This window comes from Panthera pardus, unplaced genomic scaffold, assembly GCF_024362965.1.
Source record: "Panthera pardus isolate Hobbes unplaced genomic scaffold, ASM2436296v1 HiC_scaffold_6, whole genome shotgun sequence".
Classification (NCBI taxonomy): domain Eukaryota; kingdom Metazoa; phylum Chordata; class Mammalia; order Carnivora; family Felidae; genus Panthera; species Panthera pardus.
Window position 1 is genome coordinate 126,890,011 of NW_026526991.1, and position 14,769 is coordinate 126,904,779.

The 14,769-nt window shown below is 40.8% G+C and overlaps 1 protein-coding gene across 1 annotated transcript in view; it reads left to right on the forward strand.

The window, feature by feature from the left end:
• ITGA8 (integrin subunit alpha 8) overlaps positions 1 to 10,442 on the forward strand; it is a 188,832-nt gene extending 178,390 nt beyond the window's left edge. The window contains exons 29-30 of the mRNA XM_019460684.2: positions 5,794 to 5,916; positions 7,595 to 10,442. Of these exons, the coding sequence (XP_019316229.2) occupies positions 5,794 to 5,916; positions 7,595 to 7,681 (210 nt within the window). The 3' untranslated portion in view covers positions 7,682 to 10,442. The remainder of the gene's footprint in view (positions 1 to 5,793; positions 5,917 to 7,594) is intronic.
• The last annotated feature ends 4,327 nt before the right edge of the window (positions 10,443 to 14,769 follow it).

Sequence of the window (14,769 nt, forward strand, 5' to 3'; positions counted from 1 at the left end):
CCCGAACTCACGGACCGCGAGATCGTGAGCTGGCTGAAGTCGGACGCTTAACCGACTGCGCCACCCAGGCGCCCCTATACTATTTCTTTAAATAGCTACAGGTTCTTGATACATAAAGATGAATTGAAACAGTTTGTTGATTGGTTGGCACACACTTAAGTTTTTCACCCTAAATTTTAAGTACTTCAGTTAGTCAACATTACCCTTCTTTCTTTTATTTTTTTTTAATGTTTTTCTTAATTGATATTTGAGAGAGAGAGAGAGAGAGAGAGAGAGAGAGAGACAGAGCATGAGTGGGGGAGGGGCAGAGAGATGGAGAATCTGAAATGGGCTCCAGGCTCCGGGCTATGAGCTGTCAGCACAGATCCCGACACAGGGCTCAAAGTCACGAGCAGTGAGATCATGACCTGAGCCAAAGTCAGACACTTAACCGCTTAACCGACTGAGCCACCCAGGTGCCCCTACCCTTCTTTCTGAAAGCAGTTGAAATATATAATCACTTGCTCGTATTTTTAAAGGAAACCTTTAGTCCTCAATACACCCTTTCTGCCATCGGACCACCTTCTAGATGAATGATTCTTACAAGGAGGGGCTTAGGTAATTGGGCAAATCACACCTTTGTGTGAGACTATACAGAATGTTCTAGAGCTATGTAGTCCAGTATGGTAGCCATCAGCCACAGGTGGATAGTGAGTACCTGAGATGTAGCCACTGTGACTGAAGAAGTAAACTAGAAGTTTGACTTCATTTTAACTCATTTAAATGTAAACCTAAAAACTGTAGCAGTCTAAGATTTTTTGTCCATTAAATGCAGCTATATTTTTTTGGTGAGACTACATTTTGCTTTTACCACTGAAAATCTGGTTTGTTGTTATATGCTGTAAATATCAAATACACACTGGATTTTGGAGACTTCGTTAAAAAAAAAAAGAATTTAAAACGTCTTGTGGAGGGGCGCCTGGGTGGCTCAGTCGGTTAAGCATCTGACTTGAGCTCAGGTCATGATCTCACGGTTTGTGGGTTCGAGCCCCACGTCAAGCTCTGTGCTGACAGCTCAGAGCCAGGAGCCTGCTTCACATTCTGTGTCTCCCTCTCTCTTTTCCCCTCCCCTGCTTGGGCTCAGTCTCTCAAAAATGAATAATGTTTAAAAAAAATAAAAAACAAAAATAAATAAAATGTCTTGTGGATATTTTTATTATCAACTACATGTTGACATGATAATAGTTTGGATATTTAGGGTTAAATAAATTATTAAAATTAATGTCTCACCTTTCTTTTTCCTTTTTCAAAAAATTCCTAAGTCACACACGTGGCTTGCATTATATTTCTGTTGGACAGCACTCATCTATTGCAGGGTTATACAAGGTTCCAGTTTGGAGCTGGTGATAATAGCTACAGAGCTCCAGAGAACATTGGAGTGTTAAATCAGTCTTATTTGAAATGAGTGAAAAATTATTACAGTAAATTAGTGTTTAGTCATGACAAACTCTGACAATTAAGACCTGTTTTTCTTACTATTTACTTTCCAATGGATAATGTAAGCTTCTTGTGGGCTTATCAAAACGAGCTGCAATGGGGCGCCTGGGTGGCTCAGTCGGTTGAGCGGCCGACTTTGGCTCGGGTCATGATCTCGCGGTCCGTGAGTTTGAGCCCCGCGTCAGGCTCTGTGCTGACAGCTCGGAGCCTGGAGCCTGTTTCGGATTCTGTGTCTCCCTCTCTCTGACACTCCCCCGTTCATGCTCTGTCTCTCTCTGTCTCAAAAATAAACGTTAAAAAATTTAAAAACAAAAACAAAAAAACAAAATGAGCTGCAAGATGAACATAAACAATGAGTAACAAAGCTTCAGTATTTTCCAACATTTTATTTCGTGCCAACCTTTCCCAAACCATTCTGAAATTTCCATAGCACTGATACAGATTTAAATAAGCTTTGGTCATATAAAAGTAGTCAATTAAGTCTTTCCCTAGTAAGTTTGCCTGTGCAGTTCAAGTTTCTAATTCATACAAAGCATTGAGTTTCAGGAAAGGCTGGGCTTTACCTATTTCCACCCATGGATGAAATGCCCCCATTGCCATTTATAGACATGAATATGTCACATGACTCCCTGATCAATGTGTTTTCAGAAAGGCTTCTCTTTCCAAGACATGTGTGACTCTTCCAATGACGTGTTACACTTGACTCTTCATCCACCTCTTTCCATCAACAACCGATGAGCTCTCCTGCCCTGGATATCTGGAGAAATGCTCTGGGGCAGTGTTGTTGATTTTCCATATTTCCACTGGCCTTGGTGTAGTGACTTCTTGACTAGGCAGCGAAAAGCCTAGATAAATTTAGGAAAACACCAGGGGCCAAGGAAGGTCTTTGCAGCTGCTCCCATTTTAGATTGAGAAGATTGGGCAGCCTCAGTGCCACATGGATGTCCTAAAGGCAGCTGGCAAGCAAAGCAGAATACAGGCACAGGAGGAAAGTTGTTGAGTTTGTGTTCTTTTAGAACTCTTTGTCCTTTCCTCCTGGTTAATTACATATGATGATTTACAGGAAATGTACATGACATGTGTAATCTTAACGTTTAAAATACCCAGAGAAGGGGAATGGAGTGGTATTATTTTTTTAATTTTTTTTTTAACGTTTATTTATTTTTGAGACAGAGAGAGACAGAGCATGAACAGGGGAGGGTCAGAGAGACAGGGAGACACAGAATCTGAAACAGGCTCCAGGCTCTGAGCTGTCAGCACAGAGCCCGACGCGGGGCTCAAACTCACGGACCGTGAGATCATGACCTGAGCCGAAGTCAGACGCTTAACCAACTGGGCCACCCAGGTGCCCCATGGAGTGGTATTTTTTAAGTGAGCATAATGTTACTGGGAGCAGACTGATGACAGTTTGGGTGATGAGAATTTCAGAATTTTGGAACTGAATAGGACAGTAGCAATCATCTGGTCTCAGACATTTTTAAGACACTACTGTCAGCACCTTTGGAAGTGAATGCAAACAAAAAGCCAATAGATTTTGTAATTGTACCTATATGCTGTTCTCTGCTTCAAGAGACTCTAATAAGCATATCCTGTTCAATTTAATATTTTATTCATATTTTTCCATCATTGCTGCAAAAAAAAAGTCCACATATGTAGCATCATTCTTTGTAAGTGACCTCCCTACCTGTTTCTACAGAATGAGAAGTTTATTTTTTTTTTTATTTTTTTAAATGTTTATTTATTTTTGGCAGAGAGAGAGACACAGAGCATGAGCAGGGAGCGGCAGAGAGAGAGAGGGAAACACAGAATCCAAAGCAGGCTCCAGGCTCTGAGCTGTCAGCACAGAGCCCGATTCGGGGCTTGAACTCACAGACCACGAGATCATGACCTGAGCTGAAGTCAGAAGCTCAACTGACTGAGCCATCCAGGTGCCCCAAGAATGAGAAGTTTTTTAAATAACAACATCAAAGCCTACAGTAGCCAAGAAACCCAGCAAAGTTGTTAGTAGCTCTTCTCCCAATCCATTGCTTTTTATTAAACTAACAATGTGAACAGAATAGTCTATGGACTTTCTTTCAACCCTTTTAGCTGTATTACTGTAAAGTACCTACTAGTAAATTTTGGCAATCTCTAACACATGCACCCAATATAGCCTGAAACTATGTTGTTTCCTCAGTGAAATTAGAGTTCCGGGGGGAAGAAACATTTATAAGAAACCCCAGAATTGGCCGTGGCTCCAGATTTTCTCTTTCCTGGGCCACCCTAACTGGCCAGTGAATACATACATGATCAATACCATCCCTGGTAGTTTCAAAGTCTGAAATTCTCATTACCAAAATTGTTTGAGTCTGCTTCCAGTAATGTTATTTCATTCTGAAAGATCACCTCATGTCCTTCCTCCAAACACTTTAAGAGGAGGATTGAGCACTGATTTCATAGGTATTAGATGTAATTCACTAAGGGAAAAGAATATAAAGGGAAGTGATTCAGAAGTCATCAGTCCCTATCTTGCTCATGTAGCCATATACATGCAAAGGATTGTTTTAGAGTAAGTCACTTAGGCTGCAGAATCCAGGTGGCATTGTGACTGCTTTCAGTCCTTCAGTGCATCATTTCTTCACATGCCGTGTGTCCTGTCCTTAGACTGCAACAAGCAGGGCAAGAGTAATCCCATCATGGTCATGGAATTGTTGTACTTCCTGCTGATGCGTTGGATGAAATAGGGACTGTGCTGGCAATGGGCATTAACGGGCGAAGGAGGAAGGTATAAATGGTAAGGAGGTTATGGCCAGCCTTTTCCTCACTGAGAGCAGGGAACAAGTCCCTGGCACTAGTGTGCATGTGGAATGACTAGCAGTCTCACTACTGTTGATGCCTTTGTTTGGTCTGGATATCAATGATGCTTGGGACCGGAGAATTGAGAGAATTAAGTCATCAGTATGTCCGCTGCATAGGGGAAATGGACCAAGATGAAGGAGCAGTGAAAAGCCTAATAAGCTGAGAAAACCAGGGGCAGGATGCTCCAATCTAGTTAAGAAGGCAGAGGAAAGAGGTGATCATGGTCAGGGCCCAATACTTGGGTACAGGCTATGAAAACACCCATACATTTCCAGCCAAGACACATTCCAGAGCCACCAACCTTTGCTATGAGTCCATCATCTCTTGACTAGTGGGTTAGAGAATTGTGACCTAGAGGTCCCAAACATGTATCAGAACTGGACCTATGATCCTTCCAACCAACACAGTTAAAACGAGGAGCACTCTGCCTGGTTTAACAGAGGCAGTGCTTACTTCTCTCTAAAACCAGATAGACCTGCCTGGATGAATAACATTTCAGATCCAAGAATATTTTCATTTCTATTTTCTTTGGCAGAGGTGTTAGCAGCGTGACTGGGTCTCTTGGTTTTGTCTGGGGGTCTACAGCTTCTTTGCCGTCGGGGTCTCCAGAGACACATTTCCCCAGCACGTGGGCAATAGGGGAGCTGCTTCTGCTCATGGGGGAGGGGAGGGGTGGTTCATGGACACTGAGCATGCAGTCCTGCTGGGAAGGTCTTCTTTTCCTCCAAATTCCCTTGCAACAGTGGGGAATGAAATGAGTCCTAACAGCAACCGAAAACTGGATCTAGGATTGAAGGCAACCCCAATGCATCCAGACAATTAGCATTCACTTTGCTTACTCCCATAAACTCCAAGATGGCTAGTTAGGCTGTGGGCCATCATAAACACAGAAGCTAGAGATAAAGAGGTGGTGGCATTAATTAGTTGTGTGACTCACTTAGCTCCTCTGGGACTGAATCTTCTCATCAATAAAATGGGGGGGTAGTGGTGGTTATATTAGGTGATTTCTAATCTTTTTGCACATTCAACAGTCCAGTGGATCCAATTCAACTCACTTCTCAGTGAGGTTAGCCCAGTTCTGTAGAGAAATGTGTGTGGACAGACTTGGCCTTTCATAGGGTCAATGGCAGTCATTACTGCCACAAAAGGTCCAGCCCAATTTAAGGTCATTCCTTTTCACCTTGTTGGTTCTCAGTCTTGATCCACTTCAATTCCATTCCAGGGTTTCTGGGCTGTTCTAAGCCAAACACCCACCAAGTGTCTGTAATTAGATCTTCCATTCAACCTAGGAGACCTCAGAATGTGCTGTTTTTTAAGAGTTTATGTTTGAGTTCTGTAGACATTCAGATCTCCCCTAGGATGATTTCAACTATTATATGGATCTTTTCAGGACTACTCCCAGTATTGTATGGTAATTACTACTTTATTTCACCCAACAGTTTTCAAATTTGAGGTCATTTGCTTTATTTTCCATTTCAGATTAAGACATCAGTTATCTGGGCAACCCCAAATGTTTCCTTCTCAATCCCATTATGGGTAATAATACTAGCAATACTTCTCGGATTATTGGTTCTGGCCATCTTAACCTTAGCTTTATGGAAGGTAAGTTTATTTATTTTGTTTTTCTTTTTGAGTAGAGAGGCCACTGAGGGGATTTACAAGGATCCACCTAGTGATTTGAAAAGACAATGCCAGAGGCACGATTTGGGGATTTTTAACAGACATAAAGGGAAAATTGTGTCTTGTTTGTCTTGGCAAACTTACTATGCCTGTGTAGCTGACATTTAAGAAGACCAAGAGTGTTTAATGCTGCTTTTATCTGGAGATTTCTTGTAAATAAATACAGAGAAAGTTAGACTTTCTTAGCTAAGACCTGTGATCTTCTTTCCAATATACTTGTGGTGAAAATGTTACTGTGAAGCCTTCTTTTTCTTGTTTAATTAATCAAGATCTCAAGCTTTTTGCTGACATGGTCCCATCAGCAATTGTTTGAGATGTTTCTTTTTAAGCACCACAAATGCAATTAATATAGTAGTTAACTGATACTTGGACTCTTGGGCCAAATAGATCATGCATGTTATATGCTTGGAATTTTTTTTTTTTTTTTTTTGATCTTGCCAATAAGTCCATCTCCATTAGGAAGGCTTAATGAATTCTTTCATGTGTTTCTGGCCTGAAAACCAACACGACTGCCAAGTTTCACAGACCTTTCCATTCCAAAAAAGAAACAATGGCACAATTACATAACTGTAAGAGTAATTAATCTAGTCACATCTTAGTTAACCACTATTGTTGGGGTTCCCCAAAATCATAGTGTATTTTTATCTTAAAAAAATTTGTGGCATGCTTAAAAAATGGAGAAAACCTTGCCATGTGAGCTAAATAACGGCTTTCCTGATCATTATCAATTGTTTTGTGCCATCCTGAGCCTACACGGTCTACTGAATTTTTTACCTTTTGAAATAGACCTTTGTGTTATTCTGTTATTTATACCATCTTTGTTTCCATAAATGATAGTGTGGCAATTGACAGAATATGGTCCTAGTCTTGCAGAAAAAAAAAAAAAAAAAAAGACAACTCAATAGTTATCAACAAAACCCAATGCATTTGGCTTCTGGTGTAAGAAGCAATAAATAAGAATTGAGGTCAAGATTTCTAGGGAAAGTTAGATTCTCCTAGACCAAATACTAATTTGAAATTCAGGAGGATTAAGATTCTAGAATCACTTCTTCCCCAAGTTGTTGGTTGATCTTTAGAAAGTTACTTAGATGTTCTGGGATTTAAAGGAATGACCTTTCTAGACAAAGAATGACAATCTACTTTTCCTGTATATGCTCTGTGTTCCACAAGTACAGAGGGATATGCAAGTTTCTCCTCTCTTTTTCCTAAATTCCACCCGGAGATAGCCTATGACACACTTCAGGAGAGAGTCCCCCTTCCCTGGCCAGCAGCAGTTAGCACTTCTGCTGGCTCCAAAAAACATGCAGAAAAGCAGAGAGGAAATCTTTGGGCCTTGTTGCTATAATCTCAGGAAAAATATACGAGGTCCCTAAGTGGATTATATAACACAGGGAAATTCTCCCACTAGCACGAACACTCTGCCTTATGCAATAAATTCGTCACCGCAGGTAAAGGATCCTCGGCTTTCCCCTCCTAATTCAGAGAATTGGTCAGATAATATCCACAGAGCTTCAGTTTCTTATAGAAAATACAATAAAGTGAAAATTCTTAGAACGAGGAGTTTCACCCATTCCCAGAACACCGTTTCTCTTTTTCACAGTGCGGATTCTTTGACAGAGCAAGACCACCCCAGGATGACATGAATGACAGGGAACAACTCACAGATGAGAAAACCATTGAGACATGAAAAGCAAAAGCAAAGTTCAAGACACTCGAACACTGGTCCTGTTCAAAGCAAAGAAGGAACATAAAGGTTAAACAAAGGTTTCCCTGTACCCGCCAGCGACCTAGGAAATGGAAGGGCCCCAGAAATATCACCTCATCTGTGCTGCACTTTGGAGAAGATGCCACGGAGCCCAGAGACCCTTCTGGGAGAGGTAACGTCCTCAACACTGTGGAAACCATTAGCCATCACGGAAGACATCTTTTGCTTTAGTCATTCTGCCTTTGGCAGACACTCTGAAATGGGCATGGGAACTCAAGTTGCTTTCCAGGTAAATCCAACTCAAGTCGCAGAGATGAACTATTGGAATTACGGTCAACTTCAGAAGGTGAACTAGGACCGAACCTTCCAACACTACTGTATCCAGCGGAATATTTGACACCTCCCTATGGAAAAGAAGCATTTCTAATGAAGTTATGGCTCAGGGAGACAAGCATATGTTGTTGGTACTGTGAAAGTACTTTTGAAACGACAAAGATAATCTTGTAACTGAGGATAACAATTTATTTATTTATTTTCCATGTCTCTGGGCAGATATCCTGGTCATCTAGAAGATTTGGACATGAAGATTTGGTTAGCTGGTTCTCGAAATCACTCACTAAATTTCCTTCTAAGGTAACCATCTGGTGCAGATAAATTCACAGAACATCTTTAGACAGCGCTAAGAAAAAGCAGACAGTTTCACTTAATACTTAGCTGCCTGCTACCTGAAATCACTTGGACTCACACTTTCCGAGGACTCACATCTGCTTGATTTAGCTTGGCAAAAAGTTGTATTTATATTTCCTTTCATACAAAAAAAAAAAAATGCTTTCTATTGACTTAATTAGCAATACACAGATTTCAAGGTCCTCTCACACCTGTGTGGTGTTTAAAAGTAAGGGTAAAATTTCTGAGTCCATTGATACAAAAACAGTTTTACAATATGGGTAAACATTATTTTTAATATCTATAAGGAACAACAGCAATACTTAGCTTGGGATTAAATCACCTATTTCTCTACTATTCCTCAAATCTATATACACAGAGAAGACACATCAAGCATACATGGGAAAGAAGTACAGTTATGCAGATGTGAGATGAACCCAGAAAAGGGATTCCTAAGAATTTTATTTAGAATTTCCTATTCTAACCTTACTACTCATTTTTACCGCTAATCTTTATAATACACAACTTCAGAAAATAACCTTTATTTAAGCTATTCTCCCATCACCTAAAATTTAACCACCACAGAAAGTTGATGTTTAAAACTCTTGTAAATAATCCATAGTCGTGTGTAATGTCATCGTTTCTGAAGTAAACTTGACCAGCCAAAGTTATATAATCTGCACAGTTTTGTAGCCTTTTTATGATCATGAAAAATTACCATGAAGAAATGCTGAACAAATTTTATATTTATGTGCAATATTTTATAGACCTACGTATCTAAAGCATGTATGTTTACACTGGCATTAGTTATTTTTTTAATTAATATCCTATTACATATAATAGAGCAAGTGGACCAAAATCCTTAGGTTTACAAAGCAGTTGGAAAAGTTGTATTCCCAGCGTCAGCAATCACACTCTATTTGAAAGATGAGCCAAACTCACAGACACTAAATTTTCTGTTGTGCCTTAGCCTGGAGGCCAGCCATTTGGCTATAGTTGCAGATCTTCCTTGGAAACCAAATGCAAGGCTCATGGAAGGATACTCTGACGCAGTTCATATTTTTCCCAGTTGTGAATTAAATCCTGTCACGGTAGCAGTTTCAAGTTGTAAGGACAGAAGTCTGGCTCCCAGGGCATATGGCCGACTGTGGGTGAGAACCGCAGGTGCCTCAGAGAGTTTGAGGGTCCCACACCAGCCTCTGCAGGTCTTCTGTGTTAGTCCATCAGGTAGAATTGGTTTGGCAAGGAGGTGGCTGTCTATATGTGATTGGAGGAGTGCCAAACAGGTTTCTCCGCCCCCACATAACACCCTAACTCTTGTCATCATGCCTGACTTTGGGCCAATAGAGATTAGCTCCTAAGGATTTGGGGTTCTAGAAGGACCCTGAGAAAACCCACCCATTGCCTTTTAAAAGTTAACATTCGTGAAGAAACTCAGAACCCCTAGGGCTACATAAATGTAGGACCCCATGAGCTGGGTCACACAGACACCCGGAGGAAAGGACAGATGCCAGGAACAAGACTAGGACCCGGAACGGAGCGAGATCTGAGGTTTCCTCACAGTCTCAGCCAAGAGTGGTCCTCTCTGCAGAGACGGACATTTGACAGAGGACCATCACACACACAGTGGACCCTCTGCCACTTTAGATGTGGAAGCAAATGGAGGAAAGGGGGCACCTGAGGTCAGGTGAACCCACCAGTCATCAGTTCCCGAGCAGCACCGCCGCTTAAGGAACACTCTGTCGATGCACTGAGAGTATCTGCTTCTCGCCATAACACTGCCGATCACTTTCATAATTCACGTTGTACCATGCTTCTGTTAGAGTCTATGTATATCTTAGATATCCCTTTTGAAATTCTTACAGCTGGCTTAGAAGACGTGGAAAAAAGGGGCAAATCAAGTTTTATACACTTGGAGATTTTTATACAGTAAATAAACATGGACTAGTCACCACTGAAACCCCCACTTTTTCAACTCCTTTTTTTTCTTCTTTTATTTAAATACGTATGTAGATATCTGTGAAGATTTTCACATGCCTATTAACCTTGCCACTAATAAAATGAAAAATTAAAGACACGATGACGTACTTGTGGTCTGTTTTGCACACAACGTACAGCTTTCCCACAATAGCAGAGATCAAACGTTTCTATCTTTATGCTTTGATTTTTCATTATTATAAAGACATTTAATGTTGGAAGAAATCTGGAAGAGTGAGAATACAACATTTCTTTGGGATGATGAGAATGTTCTAAACTTAGATTGTGGTGATGTTTGCATAACTCCATGAATACACCAAAAAATACTGAATTGTACACTTTAAATGGGTAAGTTTTATAATATGTGAATTAAATCCCAATAAAGGTATTTAAGAAACATTTTTAAGTTACTTCTAATAACTCTACCCTTATACAACTGATTACTTTTCTCTACATTGCCTTTCAAATTTTGACCATATAAAAATCTTAGCACCTTTTTTAAGTTTATTTATTTATTTTTGAGAGGGAGAGAAAGTGCACACAAGCTGGGGAGGGGCAGAGAGAGATGGAGAAGGAGAATCCCGAGCAGGCTCCAGACTATCAGCATGGAGCCCAGTGTGGGGCTTGAACTCCTGAACCGTGAGATCATGACCTGAACCAAAATCGCGAGGCAGACACTTAACCGACTGAGCCACACAGGCTCCCCAAAATCTTAGCTCCTTTATGAAGCTCTCTTCTGTGTCTTCAGCCAAGCTGTGTCTCCAGCTGCCTAATGGCATTTTACGAGTCACTAGCCTTTTCCTTTCGTTTGCATGACTATCTTCCAACTGCATTGACCCTTAATGAGAGCAGGAAACATAATCTTTTCACCTTTGTGTCTCCAGGACCTAGGACCAACCTCTGCTATATAGTCAGTGCTCACAAACATTTCTAGAATAAATAAATAAATATACCTATGCGTATAATAATAATCACAGGGAACATGTACTTTTGTAATCTACTTCCATTACAAAGCCCCAGGGTGCACACATTATTCATAGTGTTCATACAATGTTATTTTAATAGTTACCCCAAGTTCTTTTCAATTAGTAGGCCATCTTTTGTTTAAACATCCCCCCTCTCATCAGAAATAGTTCTTCACAGATTCATTTATTAAGAATAACATTAAATTGAGGGGCACCTGGGTGGCTCAGTCGGTTAAGCGTCCAACTTCAGATCAGGTCATGATCTCACGGTTTGTGGGTTCGAACCCCACATCCGGCTCTGTGCTGACAGCTCAGCCTGCTTTGGATTCTTGGTCTCCCTCCCTCCATCCCTCCCCCACTCATGATCTGTCTCTGTCTCTCTCAAAAATAAATAAACATAAGGGCGCCTGGGTGGCTCAGTTGGTTGAGCGTCCAACTTTGGCTCAGGTCATGATCTTTCGGTTTGTGGATTCAAGCCCCACGTCGGGCTCTGTACTGACAGCTCGGAGCCTGGAGCCTATTTTGGATTCTGTGTCTCCCTCTCTCTGCCCCTCCCCTGCTCATGCTCTGTGTCTCCCTCTCTCTCAAAAATAAATAAACATAAAAAAAGTTTAAAAAATAAAAATAAATAATAAACATTAAAAAATTTTAAGAATACCATTAAGAATAATTTTAATAATTAACTTTAATAATTTTAAGGATAATAAGAATAATTTTAAGAATAACTTTCATCCATGAGGCTTCTCTTGGTTACTTCAATGAATGAACTTCACATGTCTTTACTTGGTCAAAGTATAGAAGCTTTTTGTGGTTCTTGAAAAGATTGCTTCTTAAGAGCATTAGATCAATTTGCATTAACCTAAATATACTGTTTCCTTCATAATTCTGTCAGTATTCTAAAATATTTTGGTAACTGTTTCCAAGAAATACTTTAATTGTATTTCACTAGAATTCAGTTATTTGATATAGACATTTAATTTTGAGTTCTAATATTTATCAACCATTTAATATAGACCAACGTGCTGGCCATACCCTGTAAGACATTTAAAGACCTGCCATTTGTCTGGCCAGTATCCATGAATCCCAACAAGAAGAACCCCGCATTCCCATGCCTTCCTTATAGCCTAAAGCAAGCTATCAGATGAATCTCTCACTTCATATTATATATCACTCACACTTCAAAGCCTACATATATATATCTAAAGGCTTATGGTGGTTTTCAAGGATGCCTGTGTATCCCAGATGAAAAAAATGCAAAACCAAATCTGAGATTTGGTAATATCGGAGCTGACCATCAAAGCACCATCCCAGTACCAACTTGCCTGAGTGGGGCAAGACTTCCCGTAACACACACAAGGGTCTATTCTAGGCCAACCGCACTGGTTAAAGCCTAAACATGTTCATAGTGAGGGAAAAAACCATCTTACCATGTCTTTTACAGAAGTAAAAGGCTTTGTAGTTGGATGCGTGCAGTGAGAACTCGCTCTTCTCAACAAATTCTGTTGATATCTTTGTCACTTCCAGTCATTTTATATGTAGACACTTAAATGCATCAATACCTTCTCTTTTCTTAAGTTTATTTATTTATTTTGAGAGAGAAAGAGAGAGTGAACAGAGGAGAGGCAGAGAGAGAGAGAAAGAGAATCCCAAGTAGGCTCTGCACCTTGGTGCAGAGCCTGACGTGGGGCTCGAATTCACAAACCAGGAGATCATGACCTGAGCGGAAATCAAGAGTCAGATGCTTACCCAACTGAGCCACCAGGAACCCCTGCATCAGTATTTTCTAATCAGAATGTAAGGTTCTGTGACAAAGTGAAATTCCCTTCCAAGTTGCACACTTGCTCTGTGAAGTTTGCACAGATCCTTACAGGTTGTCTATAGAACACAGCACCCTGGCACCCCCAAGGAGATCAAAAATGTGAAAACCTAGGGGCGTGTGGGTGGCTCAGTGGGTTAAGCATCCGACTTCAGCCTAGGTCATGATCTCGCTGTTCTGAGTTTGAGCCCCACATCAGGCTCTGTGCTGATAGCTCAAAGCCCAGAGCCTGCTTCAGATTGTGTCTTCCTCCCTCCCTCTCTCTCTCTCTCTCTCGGTCCCTCCCCCATTCGTGCTCTGTCTCTGTCTCTCAAAAATTAATAAACATTAAAAAAAATTTTTAAAAACGTGAAAACCTTTGCTTGATATCCATGAATGCTAAGATACTACCTCCCTAGGGTGTGATGTTCTTCTCCCCAAATGTAGCAGATTTTCTCCTTCAGAACTCTGATGACATTAAAAGGCTGATTTCTTTAGCATGAAAAGTTTCAAGCATTGCAACTTTAGACTCAGTTGGGAGCTGAGCAAAACCATAACCCCCCAGTGCTGCTGAAGTCAATGGCACGTTCAGAATGGCCAGCAAACACATAAAGCACAACTCTGCTTGCCATGTTAAACTCTCCCCGACCCCACCCCCAAAATGCCATCTGCCTGACACACTGCCTTTTGGGATTGTTCATGAGCAAGTTCTCTGTTATTTATGATTGTTAGCCAAAACCCATATGGAAATGTAGCTTGATACGAGCGCCTCTTGACAATAAAAAGTCTTGAATTTAACTTCTTTCAGCACCATGATAGGACGCAGTGTGAATGTTCTTAGTATCTCTCTGCTGTTGCATGTCTTGATTGGGCACTGTGTTGTAGAAAGAACCAAGTTATCAGCAAATTGCCCTGCTATCCAACCTGTCTTTGGATGATCTTTTAAGCAGTAACAGGGGGCCCCCCTGGTTTAAAAATTTCAGATTTAACTTTCATTCACTTAATTGATTGTAGGGTCAGAGCATATGCAAGCATTTTTATTTTTCTGAGAATGTTTAATTTTTTAAAAACTCCCTATTTCTTTTCTGTGTTAGCTTCCTGAAAGGGCTGCCATAACAAAGAACCACAAACTGGGTGGCTTAAAACAGCAGGAAGTTATTGTCACATATTTTTTGAAGCCAGAAATCTGAAATGAAGGTGTTTAGGGTCCATCCCAATGATCTCATTTTAGAGACCCTATCTCCAAATCCAGGCACATTCTGAGATATGGGGGGGGGGGGGGGCTTCAACACGATGTTTTGGGAAAACACAATTCAAGTCATAATACCCTCTTGCAAAAATATCAAGACAGATAGATGACAAGGTGATAAAGCAGATATGAATTAATTTTTTTTAACATTTTATTCATTTTTGAGACAGAAAGAGACAGAGCATGAATGGGGGAGGGTCAGAGAGAGAGGGAGACACAGAATCAGAAGCAGGCTCCAGGCTCCAAGCCATCAGCCCAGAGCCCGACGCGGGGCTCGAACTCACGGACCGCGAGATCGTGACCTGAGCTGAAGTCGGCCGCTTAACCGACTGAGCCACCCAGGCGCCCCAAGCAGATATGAATTAAGATAGGCTGACGAGTTTAAAGAGGGTATCTTTGTATCTGTCTTTTGATTTCT